General features: G+C 33.2%; 1 protein-coding gene across 1 annotated transcript in view; it reads right to left on the bottom strand.

Annotated features, from left to right (window-relative positions):
- The window catches only part of Atg9 (autophagy-related protein 9), a 41,231-nt gene extending 20,983 nt beyond the window's left edge, over positions 1–20,248 (bottom strand). Inside the window, exons 1-10 of the mRNA XM_085943072.1 lie at positions 20,069–20,248; positions 14,934–15,167; positions 14,578–14,854; positions 12,409–12,529; positions 10,646–10,770; positions 10,397–10,524; positions 7,373–7,557; positions 4,794–4,972; positions 2,753–2,884; positions 94–253 (exon numbers count right to left, since the gene is read on the bottom strand). Coding sequence (XP_085799198.1) covers positions 94–253; positions 2,753–2,884; positions 4,794–4,972; positions 7,373–7,557; positions 10,397–10,524; positions 10,646–10,770; positions 12,409–12,529; positions 14,578–14,854; positions 14,934–15,117 — 1,491 coding nt within the window. The 5' untranslated portion in view covers positions 15,118–15,167; positions 20,069–20,248. The remainder of the gene's footprint in view (positions 1–93; positions 254–2,752; positions 2,885–4,793; positions 4,973–7,372; positions 7,558–10,396; positions 10,525–10,645; positions 10,771–12,408; positions 12,530–14,577; positions 14,855–14,933; positions 15,168–20,068) is intronic.
- Between the last annotated feature and the right edge of the window lie 726 nt (positions 20,249–20,974).

Below are 20,974 nucleotides of genomic sequence, written 5' to 3'. Positions count from 1 at the left end.
CATATCACGACAATTTCTAACAATGTGGAAGTATCCAAAACCATGCGGTGAGTGTTTGTCACTAAATAGTAAAAGGTTAATAAAATATCATACAGCTCTATATTGGAATAACTGCTGAAAGTGTGTGGCGACATTTTTTGTATGCGCCTTGCCTCGCCAACTCGCTGGCAAGTAGTGTACATGGCCCAACACCTGCACAAGCAACTCTTCACTGCTGCGCTGTCCAATTATTCCTTCCTCGCAAATGAAACCTCTGTAATATTCAACCAACAATTAATTATATACTATCAATACATATGGCAGATATCTTTGTTGAGATAATCAGTTTGGACTAACAAAACAAGGACAGGAAATGCAAAGAAAGGTACATTACTTGTATATTTGTAATTACTAATTATTATCACTCACATTAGAATGCGTAAAAAAACACTCCATAGACAGAAATGTACAAAAGAAAAACTCTTCCATACTAAATCTTCCCAGAGTGTACTCTAAATTACTTTGAATAAGGTGTATATTTCAAAGTCCACATAATATATGGTCAAAAGTTAACAAAAAATATGTACACATTCTATGTGTAATTTCACACAATATTATATTCGTTTAAGTTTATGGCATGAATATATTGATAAGCTGAAAACATATTTTCTCAGGCCAGCTATTTGTACGTTTTCTGTGGTATATCAGATATGTTTTTGGATATTTTTAAATTTTAGTAAAATGTTTGTAAATTCTCAACCAACTAAAATTTAAAAACATTCCTGATTTACCACAGAAAACCAACCTTACAAATAGCTGCCCTGAGAATTGATGTTTTTAGACTTATCAACATATTCACGCTATACAGAGATATAATAATCTATAACTTCCCAAACCTGCCAAAAGTATTCAAAAAAATGTAATGAATCAGAGTTTTCAAATTATGAATGTTCAATATAAAGAATGTTACATTCTTAAATCTTGTGAATTATTCGTTGCATGAAAGCAGTAGTAAAATTTGGAGTGATCCGGGTATCGGTTAGTAATTAGGGTACTTAAAGCACTCAAAAGGAAAACCAAAACAACCTCATATAAAACTCTCCTGCATATATGCAACATATCGGTCAGAACAGGATGAGATAATTATGGATATCTTTGAGAGGATATTTTTGAGAAGAATCGTTACGGCTGTTCGTGGCATTTGGAGGTCAAGTTATAATGAGGAGCTGTACACACTTTATGGGGGCGAAAAGATCACGTGGCATATGAAAATGCAGAAACTGTGCTGGATCGGCCACGTGCATAGAATGCCGGAGGACATACCGGCGAGGTGGGCTATGTACGCTACCCCTGATGGCAAGAGAAGACCTGGACGGCCGAAATCAAGACGGATGGACTGTGCCACAGGTGATTTAAAAACGCAGTCAAACCAACTCGAGACTGTGGGCACTGGATCGTCCAGGATGGAGGAAGTTTTTAAAGCAGGCCAAGACCCACCAAGGATTGTAGTGCTATAAATGATGATGAATTAATACCTAGATTTAAAACACTACACTACTAAACCGATAGCCAAAAGTAAACGCAATTTGATAAGCATTTCATGTAAAAACTACTAGTTAATTCCGTCGTAATTAGATAGAACACCCGTAGCTTAATTAGGAAAGCACATTCGCACGAATTCAGTGAATGTACATGTCCTGTTAGACGCCATTTTTTTTTTCAAAAAAGATTTTTTCTAGCAGGTATATTAATTATCTGAGGTGTTTTCAAACAATGTATGTATTGTGCAGTTATCATACTTTTACCATTCTATGTCAAATCAAAATTTAAAAAACAGCAACAGTGATGATGATGGAACATGTTATTATTATGATACAGTAAAACCTCGTTTATACGAATTCCACGGGACCGAAAATCGAAAAAAATTCGAATTACGCAATATGAAACGTGTGAGCGAAAAATATTAAAATTTTGAAATTATTTTTTTTTCATTAATTTTGTTTCCAATCATACATGTGCCTACCAAATTTTCAATACAATTCTTTCAAATTAAAATCTGTGCAAATACCATGTATCATTAAACCATAAATAATTGAAGTTACCAAGTACATAGGTACCTAGAATTATAGAAAAATAGAGAAATATTTTTTATTTTTCCAATTTGTCAACACAATTGTTTGGCATTGGTTCTCTTGTAAAACTATGTGAAAATCCAATAAACAATCTACAATTAAATACCTACAGCCCTGAAACATGTGGGTTATTGTTTTTCCTTTGAGTGGAGTGCAGTTGTGCCTCTGATGACATACCGGTGTCTGTCAATGGGTCATAAAATGTCAAGATTATTTTTATTACCTTCGTAAAATAAGTAATTTTTGATGTTTTAAGAAAATTCTGTCACAATTTTCAATGACTGGCTCATGAAATGGTGTATTTTATTATGTTTATTGAATATTTTTAAATGCCAGGACTCATAAATCATTTTGAATTACGAAATTCGAATTAAAGGTATGGTTTTATATGAAAATAATATTCAAAGGACTTTTTTTCGCGAAAATTTCGAATTATCAGTGTTCTTACGAACGAGGTTTTACTGTATCACTAATTAAGAGTTTTGAAAATGTCTTTCTATTTTGGTCTATTTTTTTTTATTATTTGGTTATGCATATCATTTTGACATAACGTAGCTAGAGATTCTACGTATCTCTGGCTAAGATTATAACATTACTCATTGATGTATTTTATGACATTTGTCATAACTATATTATAATACCTTGCAGCTGCCAAAACACATCCCAAGGCAGTGATAATCGTAAGCATGTGTTCAACGGTTAGAACATCTTCGTCATATACAGATAGGGCCACCAATACTCCTAGTATGCTCGCTGATAAAAAGGTAACATTTCTGAAAATAATATTGTTTATATTGAAATACACATAAAATAATCGGTTTACTGGTAAGGTATAACACAACATTGCGCCAAACATTGAGGAAAAACAATTATTGTAATATCACAACTCCATTAACCTGTTAAAACCTCTGATGTGACAAAATAATATAAATTTTGCATAGACAAAAAACTGCTATACACTTACCTATAAGCACAAAAAATAACTTGTAACGGGGTAGTCATCATTGAATGTTTGTAATAGCTCACTGTGATGACTATGTACATTGGAGAGATTACAGTATTAGGTACAATATGAAATATATATAATTTTAAATAAAAACACAAATATGTATAATATGCATTTTCATGTTTTTCATTTTCCACTTTATCATACAATCCAGTCAGTGTTTATAATACCGGATTAGTAAGATTCTACAATATTATATTAGAAAATTGAGGGTTTTATAGAGGGTAGAAAATATGAAAAATTATTTTCACAAAATTGTCACATCAAAGGTTTCATGTTTTCAACAGCTTAACAACACTATATAATATATACAGGGGTTGTCCGTAAAATAAGGTCTCCAAGGCGCTGGAGTCGCCAGGAACGCTTTAACGCAAGATCCGGCAACACTGGCGTGTAGCGTGGTTCCCCGCCTACAAATCCCCACCAGTCGGACCTGTCTACGACGCTTAGTCTTGGTTTGGTAGCCATTCGCGATGAGCTTCCACTCGCCGTTACCGCCAGGTATGAGTTACATTCTGTTATTTGTTTTTGTGTGCTGAGGACACTACGCCTATAGAAATTTATCGACAGTTATGTGAAGTGTATGGACATCAAAAACGTGCGAAAATGGTGCAAAGAGTTTAAAAACCGATGTACAGACGTCCGTGATGAACTGCGTGCCGAACGGCCATCGGTTTCAAACAAAACGATTGCAAAAGTGGAGAGCGTAATTAATACTTGAAGATCGACAGGTGACGATTCGGGAGCTGTGCAAATTGATCCCTGATGTCAGTAAGACTACTATTGACAAGATTTTGACAGAACATTTGCATTATCACAAGGTGTGTGCAAGGTGGGTCCCCAAAATGCTCACCGAAGATCACCGACGGCAATGAGTTGAAGCAACAACCGACCTCATCAACCAATTTGGATGGGATAACGTCACACACCCTCTCGGACCTGGCACCAAGTGATTATCATCTCTTTCCTGCGTTAAAGTCATACCTGGGTAGGACAAATTTCAGGACCGACGAGGAGAATTGAAAGAAGAGGTTGTAAGCTACCTGCACGCTGCGGCGGGAGAGTTCTATGACACGGGTATACGAAAAATGCTACACTGCATGCAAAAATGCATCGATCGCAACGGGGATTATGTATAAAAATAGTAGAAAGTGGTGGCTTTCCAACAATGTATAATTAATTCATTACAAATAAACGTGTTTTTCTTTGTGAAAAAAAATATGAGACCTTATTTTACGGAAAACCCTCGCCCTTTTTACAAAACACCGACGATATATTATATATTCATATGACGATAATAAAAAAATATATACTTAAGTAAATAATTAAAACATTTTGTTCAAAAACAAAATCACAAAACTAGTAATATAAAAGCCACAGTGAAACAGGCAAACCATTAATCCACACAATAGCTTCCGGTTTCGCCAGTGTATGGCTGAAACTTATAAATTCTGCCGAATGGAAATATTTAAATCATAGTAATGATAAGCTTAACACATAGGCAGGATTTTCATGAGATTATTTTGTTGACACTCGAAACATTTTTTAAATTTTATAAATTGTTCACAAGGAGTGTTAAGTAAATCATTTCCAATAAAGAGAAAACATTTTTTCTTACACAGCCTTACCATTGTATTACTTTCTTATTTTATTGAATGTACAGAATTTAAACTTACTTCGCTATAACTGTTGTTATCGGTGATGGAAAACTCGCTAAGTACTTTGTGGCTGGTTTGTGCGCTCTATTAAGTCTGTCTGACAATTCGTGGTCCAATTCATTAAAATGTCTCAATAATATACGAGCATATAGAGACCATGTGCGTAATCCTAAAGCACCTGGTGTCCTTTTTATTAACTGTAAACGACAACCATTTATGTTAACAATTTCATGAGTATTTGTATTAATTTCCTATAGTAATATTATTTTAATAACATACAAAGTTCTTTTTAGTACATTTGAGTAAAAACTGAGTAGGTATTCTACAATCTGTTCTAAATTATCATCGTAGCTTTATGGTAAAACATATATTATCATAGTAAGTTATAGCATAGCTTAGTTATGCAATATAATAATATAGTATCAAAAACGTCAACAAAATTACTTTCCTGATCTGAAATCATGATTTTTTTCATGTATTCAAATCACAAACTAGGTAAATTTCATTCAACAAAAGTATGTACTTAAAAGAACCAGTGATTTTATGTTTATTTACATTTTGTGTTTCGTGAATATAAAATTATATAGATTAAGCGGGTGACTAATAGGGTGTTCATCCAAAATTTTTGAATGCGATTTTACGCCAGATATATAATACGCCCGTATAATTGCGTTCATCCAAATTTAGTACATAAGCATCTCGCCGAACCCGAACACCTAATGCCCCTCTACCATAAGTTTAGCGAAACCGATTGCTAAATTCGGCAGAGTCCATTTTTGACAGATCGCAACTGACAGCCCGCGTTTGTTGATAATTGTCATAGGTTCTTGTTTTCTTCCGTATTTCATTATGATTGAGTGTATTATTTTGATTATTGTCTAATGGTATTATCTATTTTACAATTGATTCTATAATTGGTGCTTATTTTATTCAATCATGAATGCTTTATTTATAGGTAGTAAACTTTGCTTTCGTAGATAAAGCTAATCTACAATGCCGCAAATTTCGTAAAAGAGGCGACGCTTTCAAATTTAAGAGTCTCGTTAGTAAATACACATCAGACGCAGATTCATGAAATCAAATAAATACAAGTAATATAATATTTTGAACAACTCAATTCACATGATTATGCTGGAATCGATTTATGCATAATAATTATATGGTAGGTAGGTATACTATCACGATAACCATTTACTTTCATTTGTTTATATTGTAATGATTATTTATTCAATAACGTTTATTCGGCCATAATGTAGTATTAATCGAAAAATAAAAGAAATAATATGAAAGTAAATGTAATAGCGAGTTCAAAATATATATCCCTAGCGGCAAAATGTGAGAAATTGTCATTTATTTGACAGTTAAGTGCCCATAGACATCAAAAACTGACCATAGAGAAAAAATATTTTTCTGTTTTAATATAAGGAATACTTGTTTCAAATAGGCGCGCATGTACAAACACCGTTATTTGAATAGAGCATAATGGAACACGGCGGCGCCCGTATATACAAATCCGAAGCTAAGTGGGTGAACACTCGACAAGTTTTATTACGGCAATAAACGGTTTCGGCGTAAGGTGAGATCGTCATAAACCATTCGGTTCGGCTTATTTCCATGGAAACCCTATAATAGTTTGTATGCACTAAGATCTCTCAAATTAAAATATTTTTGCCTGTTAAAATTTTTCTTATTCAAGTTGCAGACAATACTGACAGTTTGTATTCAAGACACATTTTTGAAGTTATACTTCTTTTGGCGCGTTTGGGAAAACAGATCAGTGTATTTTTAGCGTGTGACGAAGTTGCGCGCGCCGATGTAACACATAATTTTTATGATTATATTCATTTCGGTCTCAAGGGTACATGCGCATGTGCACAGTGTCATTTAGTTAGTCGTTCAATACAACCAAGTAAAGAGCACGTATTGTAAACACAACCAATATTGTGTCATAATAAATATATATGTTAATAAACAAATTTCTGGAGACTAACATTCAACACTGCTAATTTATATTCATAAAACTTTATTTATATTGGAGTGTATATTTATTTTTCATTGTAAATATTGTGTATCAAGATTTGAGGCTATATTTATGTAAGTATTATTTATGAGTAAAATTATATATCAATAAATAAATAAATTTTGTGAATGTTGAGTTGGTAAATAATTTTAATTCATCATGGGCATTTCTGAATCGATTATAACGATATAATATATTTTGGTCCAATACAATAATTAAATTACAATTATCATGTGCTACATGAGACACAGATGAATCGCGTACGTTTTTATCAACCTAATCCACTGTAATATTAATACACTTATTTTATAATACGGCTTATTTTGTTTTGTTACGCTAAAGAAGTATAACTTCTAACGCGCGTACATAAGTACACACACCTTTTTTTTTTTATAACATGACGCTTGATCTATCACTACAGTCCAATTATGCAAATTTCATTCATGTCTTCCATGGGTTCAAAATCCTATCCATGTGTAATAATATGTAGTTTTTAATTATTTCCCGAATGCCACCCAAATATTATAAGACTACATACATAAAAAAGTCATTAATTTGTGAATGAGGTCCAACTTACTTCTGCATAACTAAAAAAGAAGTAAAGAATTTGCCAGGTCTGTATCAGTGGAGCTAGCAGTAAATTGACGCATGCTAGAATAGTTATATGGTATTGTAGCTGCTTGGCTAAGTTCAGCCTCTTTGAAGTATCTTTGTAGCACTCGCGAAGTTGCCAGCAATTTTCCCAAGGACTCCATGGGCCATCTATATTTATAAAATAAAAATATAGAAAGATCCTATCATTGTGTTGCAACATGAATAAACAGAAATAAAAAAATGTCACTCGCTCAATTATTACTAAATATTTTTAAGCAATATTTATAAAATCTTATTTCAATATTGTAACTACTAGAAAACAAGTAAATATCATATACATCCAGGAAATAGTAATATGCAAAGTGTAATTATAATAGCAATAATTCATTTCATCATTCGCCGGTCAGATTGGTTATTTTTTTTATTCAAACAGCAATCTCGCATAGCGCAAAATTGTCCCCATCATAACAGTAGGTGAGAAATCAATAACACATTATTAAAGATAGCAAATGAAAGAAATATTATGACAAATAATAAAGGACTTGATAGAGACCGATAACTATTGATAGAATGCGGCCTTGATGCTAGTGTGCGATGTGAGTTTCGCCAGTATATTGCAAGGTACATATTAGTAGCACTGGAAGTTATAGTTATCGGTCTCTATGTAATTTGTGGGAACTTTTGCCAACTGTGTATGTATTAATAAATATATTTCATTCCATGTAATATACCATATTTAAAAAAAAATGTTAAGTATATATGAGTACCTTGGTATCAAAGTGGGACATAAGCCATTTACAAAATTTTACAGGAGACTCACAAACATGTGTGAAAAGTGTCCGTTTTTCATATAACATACCAACTTTAAACTCAAAAATCTTTATAAAAACTACCGTTTTTGATACTTTTGGTGGATTTTTTGAAAAGAGCATCACTTGCACTACCATAATCAATTAACCTTTTCCACTCGAAAATTTTTTTATAGGTACATACCACCCACTCGAGACTTTTTCCCGCACAAAGCATAATTTCAATATAAAACATTTAATTGGTGAAAAAAATGTAAAAAAAAATTTTTTTTTTTTATTCTGTAAAATAAATTTATAATGAATATACTGTACTTATTTTTAGTTTATTTATAATTCTTCATTGTGTGGTATTTCACAAAGCAATCTCCAATATGTAATCCTGGCTTATCACAGAATCGTAATGAAATAGCGGTATGTAGAGAACTGGCTATAAAGTGTAAATCGTCCATTATGACTGTAAATATGATACAAATGAATTGCCTTCAAATACACTTGTAATATAAGCGGCTGTCTCGTAAATTTCCTAAATTAGTTTCGGGCTCATAACAACTCATTTCCAGTGCGGTACACATTATCAAAAGATTTCTCAAAAAATAATAAATCGATACGTAATAATTTTCATTTGACTCATTAGAGTATTTCACATTATATAGGTTCCGAATCGGCATAATATACTAGTAAGTATTGTCATCAAAAACAGTATTCAAATATAAAACTGTAAACTATACGAGACGCCCCTGCGCAAGCGAGAACCAATAAAAAATATAAACACACTTCAAAATCATGCGTGACAAACACTTCACTCTAGTCTGGGAACGTTCAATAAATAAAATTTATGTGACAAAAAAACATTGCTTGCAAGCGACGACCTACGAATAAAAAAAGAGAAGATTCCGATAAAAATACTATGTTGAAATTAGGCACGCAGTATTCTTTTGCCGACTTCTTTCTCAGATAAATGTAATAACATAACCTATTATTATTCATTCTAACTTGATTGAAATCGCATTATAAAAATTTCTGAAAATATTACAAAAAATGACTTTATAGGCGGTGCCGCTGCTACGGCGGCACTCGAGTAATACGGGAAACTTCTAATGCCGCCGATATGGCGGCACTCGAGTGTTAAGGGTTAAAACATGAATTTAGTGGGAGATGGCTTTTGTCCCACTTTGATACCAAGGTACTCATATATATTTTAAAGTTTACATCTTGACAACAAGTATTTCCAATGTGAATCATGTTAATTTCGAGGAAAAATATGATTTCCAATTATTTCGATACTTCAAGGCAAACAGAACACTATAATTTTTGTCTTCTTGTAAAACATAGCTATTTAATTAAAATATCATAAAGTGAAATTTACCATGGGATATCACAAAATGATTAATTTCAATACACAGGCATATTTTTTTTTTAAATTTTCATAATTTTTTTTAATAATGATTCATTTGCGATAAAAATATATGAAATAAAAATTCAGTATAAAGTAATTGAAAGATTGTATTCAATGAGATGTTATAAGTTGTACTCAGAAGAGGACGGATTTACCATAACGGTGAGGCCCCGCCCCGCGCTGACAAGGGGCCCCAAATTCGAGAATTTAAAAAAATACAAAAATAGTCATTCATAATAATTATTCTACTTTCAAAGTTTCAAAGAAAAATGAGTTGAATATGCCAAATTAACCATAATGCATAATATATGCATAAATGAGAAAACGGACAAGTTAAAACTTGTACTCTAAATTAATAAATTTCACAAAGAAACATAAAAGTTCATACAAAAAAGGTTCAAAACTCGATTTGGCTCTCCTAAAAAGTAATGATTTTAAACGTTATTTCCCATTTCTTTCGCATAAAGAATAGCTTTAACAATTAATAATATTTATTTTCAATGGATAGAATAATATCAGATTACAAAAAATAAAAAAATAAAACAATTTTTTACTAAATTATAATTAGCATTATAGATTTATATTTATATAGATTAATCCAAAATATTATAAAATGCAGATTTTCATGGTATTTGCAATTTTAGGTAGGTATTCAAATGCTGTTTTAAATATAAATGCATGTTTTTCCAACGGAGGTTGCGAGTAGCCTCTGACCAACTTAATCCGCCCCTGATCCACAATATGAAATGAAGATTAAATCTTTGCGAATTGGATGAAAAATGATTTAATTTATAATACTTACAAAATAATAATAGTTCCAAGTTGTACTTGAGTCCTTTTGATAAATATGAAACTTCTCCAATGCACGGTACCATAATGTGTAGGGGTAGTAAGCGCTTATTTACCATTGCCACTAAATAATTGTTGAACCTGGTAATTTAATATTTATTAAATTAAACATTTTCCTATTATCTGTCATGATATGTTTCTCATGTGTAATTTTTATAATTAGGCTATATTTTATATGATTAAAATCTTATTAGATACACACCTTAAAATTCTATGATAAATGTCTAATTCAGTTATTTGTTGCTTCTGAATACACATTTGCTGTTCTCTTTGAGCATCTCGAACTCTGGTCTGCACCGAACACCAACTTATCCAACCTAAGTCACTCTGACAAAAAACGAAATATAAAGATTAAAAATAAAAATTATTTCAAGCATCAAATTCAATAAGTCTACTTGAGGGCCTTAGAAAAAAAAACAGCAGTTTCCATTTTCATAAAATGTTGGCGATTCATTAAAAAGGTCTTTTTAAAAGTATTTTTAAATATTTTTTGTATACTAATAATACGAAATCATACCCCATACCACAGTTATAATTGAAAATAATAATGGTTTCATAAATGATACAAGGAAACTCTTCCAAAGCACCCCTTAAGTCTACGGCAGAATACCTACTACCGACTCCTAGAGTTGTTCCCGACCCCAATTCAGTGATACAGTCTGGTGCAGAATTCATCAATAAGATTTAGAAGAATCATTTCTGCAGAATGCTGAACTGCCCGCTCCCTTCAGATCACTTTGTTATACCTGCGGAAGCGTTACTATTGGATATCGCTCGAGCAGTTAACATTCCGCTGAGAATAGTGAAGGCCGACAGAATTGGTGACACTGTCACAGAATGGTTCGAGGCTCATAACCATAACAAGATTACGTCCTTGCTTTGCTTCTCTTTATCAACCTCTTAAACTTCATACTACAAAAGTCAATGTCACCTAACCAAGGCATAGCTATCACCCCCATGGTGAACCTGAGCGACCTGGAGTATGCTGATGACGATGTCTTATTTGACAACTCGATCGAGGGCATTCAAAAGACAGGCTGTCTCAACAATTGAAAATCAACATGAAGAAAACCAAAATGATGTGTTTTGATCAATAGCACCTATACCGATCCAGATTTCCTCTGATTACCGATGGGCAAGCCATCGAGAATATTAACAGCTTTAAACATCTGAGGGTACACATCACTGAGATGGCATTGCAAAGAGAGCACGCTATCCAAATGGGAATGGCTAGAACAATATACAACTCGATGCAGAATATCTGGGACTCACGACTGTAACCCATTAAAACCAAATACCCTCTATTCGATGCTTGCATTCTAATTTACAGCCACAGTATACTGAGCATCGAGAACAGATGCTTGCGGCAAATATTGTGTGTGCAGTGGTATAACTTTAAGAATAACGAGGAGATAAAAGAGCACATTGAGAGTGACGAAGCGATGTTAGACCTGACTCGGCCACGTACTATAGATGTCTCACAAGAATTTCAACCTAGCCTGCGTTTTCTTCATGTCAACTGAAATCTAGCAACCTGAAAGACTTAAATACCATTCTCAGGGAGTATACGGCGGAGCTACGAGATGCTGGCATAGCCTATAAAGACTGATGGGTGACCGGGATTCCTGGAGGCACTGCGTAGTGTCCACATACTCCAATAGAGGAGCAGACATGATTAAAGAAGAAAACTTGCTATGCAACCCATCTAGTGGGTCTTGTAATTCTAGAAATTAAAAGTATGGATATTTTTCTGTCCAATTTGTCGATATTTTAGCATTTCATTCAATTTCTAAGGGATGAACTAAAAGATATATAACTGGTAAATATTTTTGACATGATGATACAATGGCGTGTCAATACATTTTCAATTAACATGACATCTCTAATCATACCCCATTGTTTGGAAAACAATACAGTATGAACTTAGTAGAAATAATAAATTGTAAAGAAAAAAATACTACTTACATCTTTAATCCTAAGAGCATGATTGTAAAACAATTTTGTATCATAAGCGTGATACAAATGGTATATAGAGCGTGCTAATCGTACAAGCCAAACAATGGCACATAGAAAAATAAGGAACCACCTGAAAAAGTAAAATTAACATTTTAGAAAGAGAAATGAGAACTCCTGAATTTTCGGAAAATTAATTTGTTACTAAAGAATAGTTACTAAAAAGAAAAAGTTAGAAAAGAAAGTTGTCACAATTTCTACAACCCACCCTAACTCTCTCCTAACAAATCATAATCCCATTCCAAAAATCATTCTCCCCTTATGACTCCAAGTATAATATGGTTACTACTTTAAAAGAGAACCTTGTTTTGTTTAATAGAAATGTCATAAAACCTCAATATGTTCAAATAATTGAGAAAATACTTCATTAAATATTAAATTTTGCAAATCTTTTACTTAAAGGTATTTAAATTTTTTTGTTTAGTACACGGCATGTGACAAATGTGGCAATACGAGGGTGGGTCAATAAGTCCTTAGAAAAGCCGACAGGTGGCGCGACTAGTACTGCAAGCGGTTTGTTTTCATGCACTACCTACTACTACCGATTCAGTATGCTGCGAAGTTTCAATCAGATTGGTCGGGTTGTTGTGTGTTTCTCGTACATTTAAAAAAAAAATTTGGAAAATGGAAAATGGAAAAATGGAAAATGGAGAAAATTGAGTTTAGAGTTGTTATTAAACATTTTAATATAAAAGGGTTAACAGCAAAGGAAATAAAAAATGAGTTGGATTTAGTTCACGGCATATCTGCTCCTTCACTTGCAACTATTTATAACTGGTTAAATGAATTTCAACGTGGTCGTACATCAACAAAGGATGAACCACGCTCAGGACGTCCTGTAGAGGTGACTACACCAGAAATGATCAATAAAATCCACGATATGGTGTTAAGTGACCGAAGATTAAAGTTGAGTGAGATAATTGAGGTTACAGGGATCTCAAAAGGTAGCGTCATTTCTATTTTACATGACAAATTGGGCATGAAAAATATTTCTGCAAGATGGGTGCCGCGTTTGCTCACAGTCGACAATAAACGCAGTAGGGTGGTGGCCTCTAAAGCCCTGTTGTCGCTCATGCAACGCAATCCGGATGAATTTTTTCGTCGCTTTGTGACTGTAGATGAAACATGGATACACCACTATACTCCCGAGACGAAAGAACAGTCAAAGCAGTGGATTGCGAAGGCAAACCATGTCCAAAGAAGGCGAAAACCGTAAAATCAGCTGGTAAGGTTATGGCTACTGTATTTTGGGATGCACGTGAAATTATTTTCGTTGAATATTTGGAAAAAGGAAAAACAATAACAGGGGATTATTATGCATCTTTATTGGACCAGCTAAAAAACAAAATTGAAGAAAAACGGCCTCATTTAAACAGGAAAAAAATCCTCTTTCATCAGGACAATGACCGTGTTCACACATGTTTACGATCAATGGCTAAAATTGAAGAATTGAAGTTCGAATTGGTCGACCACCCACCGTATTCGCCAGATTTAGCCCCCAGTGACTTTTTCCTTTTCCCAAACTTAAAAAAATGGCTAAGTGGACAACGTTTTTTTTCAAATGAAGAAGTCATCGATCGGACAAATGCTTATTTTGAGGACCTTCCGAAAACTTATTTTTCTGACGGTTTAAAAAAAATTGAGAAACGTCTAACCAAGTGTATTGAGCTCCAAGGAAATTATGTTGAGAAATAAAAAAAAAATACAAAAATAAAACCTGTTTTAATGCTTTTTTCTAAGGAATTATTGACCCACCCTCGTATTACAATTTTTGCTAACTTTTAGCAATCCACTAAAGTAGGTGTCCAACATCAAGTAGGCTGTGATTTACTATCCAGTATCAAAACTGGCAGTAAACTACCAGAATTTCCCATTGTTATTCTTTGACATAAAACAAACATTACTTGGCTGAGGACACTTATACGTTTTAAATTAAACAATAACACTTGTCTTTTACCATCACAAAGAAATACTCAATTTCCCATTCATCGTTAAAATGATGAGTTTTATCATCAAACTATTTTCCTACTGCATGACAGAAAGAGGAACTATGCCTATACTAATGCTACAAAATATTGTTCAACTAATTATCAAGTGTTTTAAATAATTTATATTTCTTACCATTCCCATGATATTCTGTTGAGGCATACAGGCGCATCATAAATAAAATCACCTATGCTAACATTTCTTCCTTTCACTTTTGGGTTATCTATGTCGTCTTGAAACAATACTGGATAATTAACACAATGAACCAAGAAAGTCAAGAACACAACTACGAAGCAGTATTGTAAAAGTTGAAGGCAGTCTGATACTAGCATGGGAAAAAAGCCGCCTTTCAAATAAAACCGATACATGCGAGTGAAGAATGAATCCAGGTCTTCAATGTGTGTCCAGCCTCCTGAAATAATAGAACATATCAGATATTTGAGATATTAAAAAAGGAAAGAGCTTTTCCACTATAATAAGTTGCTTATTACCTTTACTGCTCTCTGGTACCTCATGAATTATGACACCAGTGGCATCATCATGCTCATTATCATGCAAGTTCAGAGTGGAATTGATGCCATCTTCTTCAGATTCTTCATGTAACCCACCCAAAGGTGGAAGCAGTTCATTGTTCAAGGCGTTATAACTGACCTCCCGCAGTTTATAATTTGCCATTTTAAAAGTCTGGCAACTCAATGATACAGCAGATGCAGTTGGAAAGATAACTGGAATAAAAAAAAATATATATACGGTTTTCATGAAAACGTGATGAGTAAAATACGTTTTTATTTACAAGACAACACATGTACATACAATTTACATTGATAATTGTAATTATTATTTTAAAGAATACATTAACACCTCCAGTCAAAACTGCATGCGGCCAAATGTTTTTATTTTATTTTTAAACTAAAAGTGAATAAACGAGATGTGCGTATTAACAATACTAAAATGAATTGACAAAAAACAAATTAATACATAGTATTAATTGTAATTCAGTAATACAAAATGAAATATTTTAAATGTGTAAAAAATTATCATAAAAATTAGTTACGTAAATGTTAAAAATATCTATACACAATATTTAAGGGACAGGTGCAAGACTATACTTTACAACTTACTTTCTTAATTCTGAAATCGTCGAATCGAAATTACGTAAACTACAAAATAAGGGGCCCGTAGGGGAGCATCAAAAATTTCAGATTGCCGATACAATTGCCAAAAAATGGTGAAACTATTGCCCACATTGATTAAAAAAGTAGAACATAAAAATAAAAATCAACATGATATTCTTATATGCAATATTTAATATTTACATGAATCACACTCCTTGGTATGTTTTAAGCAGAAAAATAAATAAACAACAACACACATGCACCCATATGACACTAATAGTGACTGTACACGTGCATGGATTTACTGGCAACAATAGTGTGTGTTTTAAACTATCACGATACTAACTGCAATCTCATTCTTCAAAGACGCAGTGTTGTCATTGTATGGTGCTATTTGACCGGTTGTAAAAATTGGTAAACATCAAAAATGCTTTGCTCAGTGTAGTCTGCTTTTTTTTCCAGCAAGTTCGCTACTATTATTCTACTGTGCAGGCGCAGATATCTCACAAATTCCAACTGCAGAGTAAAAATTCAAAGCTTCTGAACTTTTTTGATCCATGCATGCAATCTGGTAACTTGTACGATAATATGTGTATTTTCTTGTTATGGCTGCGATAATTCATACTGTCAGCAGTAAATCTATGCACGTGTAAACGGAGTATAAAGGATGAAACTCGGATTGCTAACACTGATATTTAAGGAAAAAGACAAATATATTTATAATTTTCACTTCATATTCAGTCTTTATTAAGTACTGTAGTCAACAGTATTGATTTAATAAATTTATAACTAATTCTCTTATCAAAGCGACTGTAATGCTCTTGGCAAAAAGTCGCAAATAATGATCGCCCAGCATGGCCCCCACATCCTAAAGCGGGGCCCCCAGGCCAAGATCGTTGGCGGGCCCCCCTACCTATAGGTTAAGAGCAGTGTGCTTTACAGCAGCATTTCCCAATTGTTGTTCCGCGAGGTAAAATTAGTAAGAGTATTCAGCGTATTGTTGAGTAGGTACCTGTACCTGCCTACATCTATTCCAAATATTTAATATCAACAAACTGTAATCAAAAATTGTATTGCAAAACCATATTATAAACTTATAAACTTTTAATAATCCCGAAGAAAACTTGTGAACTTTTTTTATTATTAGAGCAAATTTTTTATGCGTTTATACAGTTTAGTACGCGGATCACTTTATTTGTAACTGCTTGTAACCAGACCAGTGTTGCTATCATTTTATGACCAAATTATAGTACATGGTCCCAATAATTTTTTTTTCTCAATTCGACAAATATTCCTCTATTACGAAATTGTAATACTTCGCACCAAATTATGATTCGAAAATTTTGGCTTTTCTATTGTAGAAATGAAATCCTTGAGAAGAAAAAAACTTATCCCATATTCGAACGTATAGTATTTTGGGCGTCCTATAGCATGTTTATATCGGACATTGTACCTATGCGCACCAAAATTATAGTAAAAATTCTATTATAATTATAGAATTTTAATTATACTACAGTTGGCTACACTGCCAGACATGTCAGACTTTCCGACCGACGGGATATAAGAAAGATTATTCATAATATAATGTACCATTTGTTCAGTTTTTTTTTTGTCGGCTTTCATTATCTGAAATGCGGTTAATTATCAAAACAAACACCTACAATGCCGACAAATATGTCATCTCATAAACACCACCCGAAAAGTAATCGCTTTTTGTCACCTTTTGCGTTTTTTATTGTTTTTGCAATTTGAGCTTTAAATCAAATGCAATTGATTTACTTATTAATGTATTGTATTATATTTTGGAATAAAAGTGCGTATGGCGATAAAGATTGTCAATCACAAGAGCCGAAATAAGTCGGATGATGAAAGGAATAATTGTGTTGTACCTAATAAAATAATTAATTTCAGTTGCATAACAAAATAAAGTTAAATATTTTATGAAGTTTCTTTTTGTTTTCTGTTCATATCATTTTTAGCTGGTCGCTACACCGGGCCCTCCTAAGCCCGGGTCCCCAGGCTAGAGCCCTATCAGCCCCCCCTTGTGGGGGCCATGCCGCCCAGTGACTACAAGTTTCTCAACATAATATTTAACTATGCAAACAGTAGAATATAGCAATCACTAGAGATAAATGCATTTAAGAGTCACGATCCTCAATAGTGATGAGCACGAAAATGAAGAAGAGAATCGACCAGGATATTAGCTTATAGTTAAGAGAAAGAAAGTAGTCTTGAATACTGAATTAATGGGTGAAATTCGGTCAGTAATGAGAAAAGTTCTTGATTTATAGATAAAAAAAACTTCAAAGAAAGTAGGGTGGGTACTTAGTGTTCTTAAATAAAAAATCATTCTTAGACAGTGACGTCCCGTGGGGGTAGGCAGATTGAGCGTCGCTTGGGGGCGGCAGATACTCGAAGGGCGGCAAATCGAGGAGAATTATTTGGTATTATATAGAAATAGCTACATATATTAGTTATATTATAACCAGAGCGTTGGAGATGTTTTTTTCCGGATGTTTTTTTTATCCAGTACTTTAGTATGATGTCACCACGCTTCGCGAGGAATTTTTGTTTTATTTTTGACTGCTCGGTTTCGTATAAAAATGCCAATAAAAAATATTTTTACTACTCTTCGCACGTAGACACATTATGAATGATAAATGTAAAACACCAAAAACACATAATAAATCAGTCATAATATAATAATATAATGTCATTTACTCAGATTAAAGAGTTCCTTTCATAACAGTTATTATGTAGGTATACGCGCAAAAGCCGTCGCGCCATAGGTGGCGCCGAACAAGCGACGTAGGTAGGTATTGAAACAAAATAATATTACCTATATAGATTTCAACGTTGGTGACGAAACAAGGAAAATTATGGTAGAGATTTATAGGTAGGTACATACTTTAGGTACGTATTTTTTAATTTATCCAAATATTTTTGGCAGTCACTCCCGAGATTTAAAAGTTGCCGGATGTACCTATTGCAAAATAGATATTCATAATGATTATTAATCCATCGACATTTGTCATAATTCATAATCAATTAGTATTCGTGCATATAATAGTATTTACATTAAGTTCCAGCTAATTGTAATAAAAATGTACACTAGTAGGTACCTACCTAGATTATATCGTATTTATCATGCTGTGAATAACAATACCTTCTTTTAAGTCATTTTTTTGTAAACATATTTTGTGCTGATAATAGTGTGGATTTGGGTATTTTATTTCAATCATCAACGGTTGAGTGTCGAGACTATTAATTAATAGTGTATTTATGATTAAAAAATAGGTTTATATTAAATAAATATTGAGGAAAATTATTGTGTTTACATATTGTAGGGTACAATAATAGCATAGAAAAAATGGTGTAAAAATATTACGTCTGCGTAGGTATTACTAAATTAATGTGTCAGACATATAAACCAAATGGCATCTCAGACTCTGGTGATTTGGGTAAGTGTTTAACTAATATTATATTTATTCGCTTATTTATTTATTAATATCTAAATTATTTTTTTTAAGATTCAGCTCAGTGGTAGGTATATATTTTGTTAGTAATGTATCCATCCATACCATGCCCCCCACAAGGGGGGGGGGGCTGACAGGGCTCTAGCCTGTGTCCCGGGCTCGATAAGTGAAATAAACACATATCACAAATTTGCTCTAATAGCAAAAAATTCAACTGCGGCGCTATTTTCTTCAATAATATTAATATTTAAAATTATGTGGTTGTTCAATACAATTTATAATTGTGTAGCGATACTCAAAAACTCCATAATTTAAATGGGTGTATTAAAATATACAAAAAAACACTAAATATACACATCAATTTTAACGCGTACACCATTTGGAAAACATTACTGTAGAGCGTCACACTGCCTTTATCCTTAGCGATAGGTAGGGGGGCTGCCAAAGATCCTAGCCTGGGGGCCCGCTTCAGGATGCGGGGGCCATGCTTCATACAACACATTTCTTAGATATTGGAGTAATGAAAGGATGATAAAAAAATGGGGCGGCATTTTGACGCTGCCTAGGGGCGGCATTTTGTCTAGGGACGTCACTGTTCTTAGATAATTATAATCACCATAATACTAATCACTTGGTAAGTAATAAGAGTTTGGAAAAATGATTCTTAAATGGATCTGTTTTATTCGGTTACAAAAACTATGAAGGTGAATATAGTGAACGAATACAATAATTACCTATTTACCAGATACACCAAAATTGACAGGACTTAGAACCTACGTTCATACACCCTAGATATAGATATGGTGATCATAATAATATTATGTATTCTCCGTAATAAAACAGCATAGCTTTAAGCTTACATATTTCAAGATTATTTACGACGCACTCGTTATAATAGCAACAACGCTGTAAAATAATCTCTTTGTTTTGAATTATGGAGAATGAAAGGAAAAAAAACTCTACATAAACAATAAAATTGAATGACAGCTGATCTACTACATAAATGACAACAAAGGTTTCCAATGTTTAACTTACCAGGTGATATAAATAAATACGAAGAAGACCCAACTGGTGCATGGTGAGTGACAATTTATTTTCACCGAAACATTTCACCCGATTTACGTATTATTTAATGTATAAACTTTATAGTAACGCGACATGTAACCAAAACGAAAACAGCGCAGTATTCAGTGCTGCCAATGCCCAATATAAATCAGTGTCAGTGTTGCCATATTTCCAAAGAGGAATTATAGTACCGAGCCTTCAAAATTATAGTATTTCGGCAAAATATATACATAGTACGCGTTGAATGACCAATAGTTTTCTGCATTTTCAAATAAATTTAACATCACCTTTTTTTAAGACAAAAATTTTTCTGCTGTTTTCCGTACTCTAGATCAGTGCTCTATAACCGGTGTGCCGCGAGACGATGCTAGGCGTGCCGCGGTGCATTGCTCCCAAAAAAAACACAAATAATTTTGTACATTTATTATACAATACGTACTTACTTAATAGCCAAACTTGTGTAGATGGCTGGTAATATATTTGAACACCTACATGAACTTAATAAAACAATGCAAGGTCAGAATGAAAATATATTGACGTGCTCTGATAAATTAGAAGGAATTAAGACAAGGATCTCTACAAATGTACCAAAGGACCTACCAGACCACCAATGAAAACAAGCAATTAATTTTGGATCCGTCTCAAAAACATTTAACTTTGCTTCAAAAGAAATTTCATTATTACTTTCATACAATCAATATGACTGGATTTGAAACCGTTTTGCAACCAATACCGAAAATTCTATAGAAGCGCTTTCCCTATAAATTCGAGAGGAATTATTGATTGAATTGAGAACGACAGGACGCTAAAACTGTTTGTTCTAATAGTAAAAAAGTCGCCTGTAGAGCTATTTTACTACGCTGATATTAATATTTT

The sequence above is a fragment of the Rhyacophila brunnea genome, unplaced genomic scaffold, assembly GCF_057557595.1.
Source record: "Rhyacophila brunnea isolate RB1 unplaced genomic scaffold, BYU_Rbru_1.0 scaffold_1, whole genome shotgun sequence".
NCBI classification, from domain to species: Eukaryota; Metazoa; Arthropoda; class Insecta; order Trichoptera; family Rhyacophilidae; genus Rhyacophila; species Rhyacophila brunnea.
Note: the sequence above shows the minus strand (reverse complement) of the source record. Positions and strands in the feature narration are given on the sequence as shown.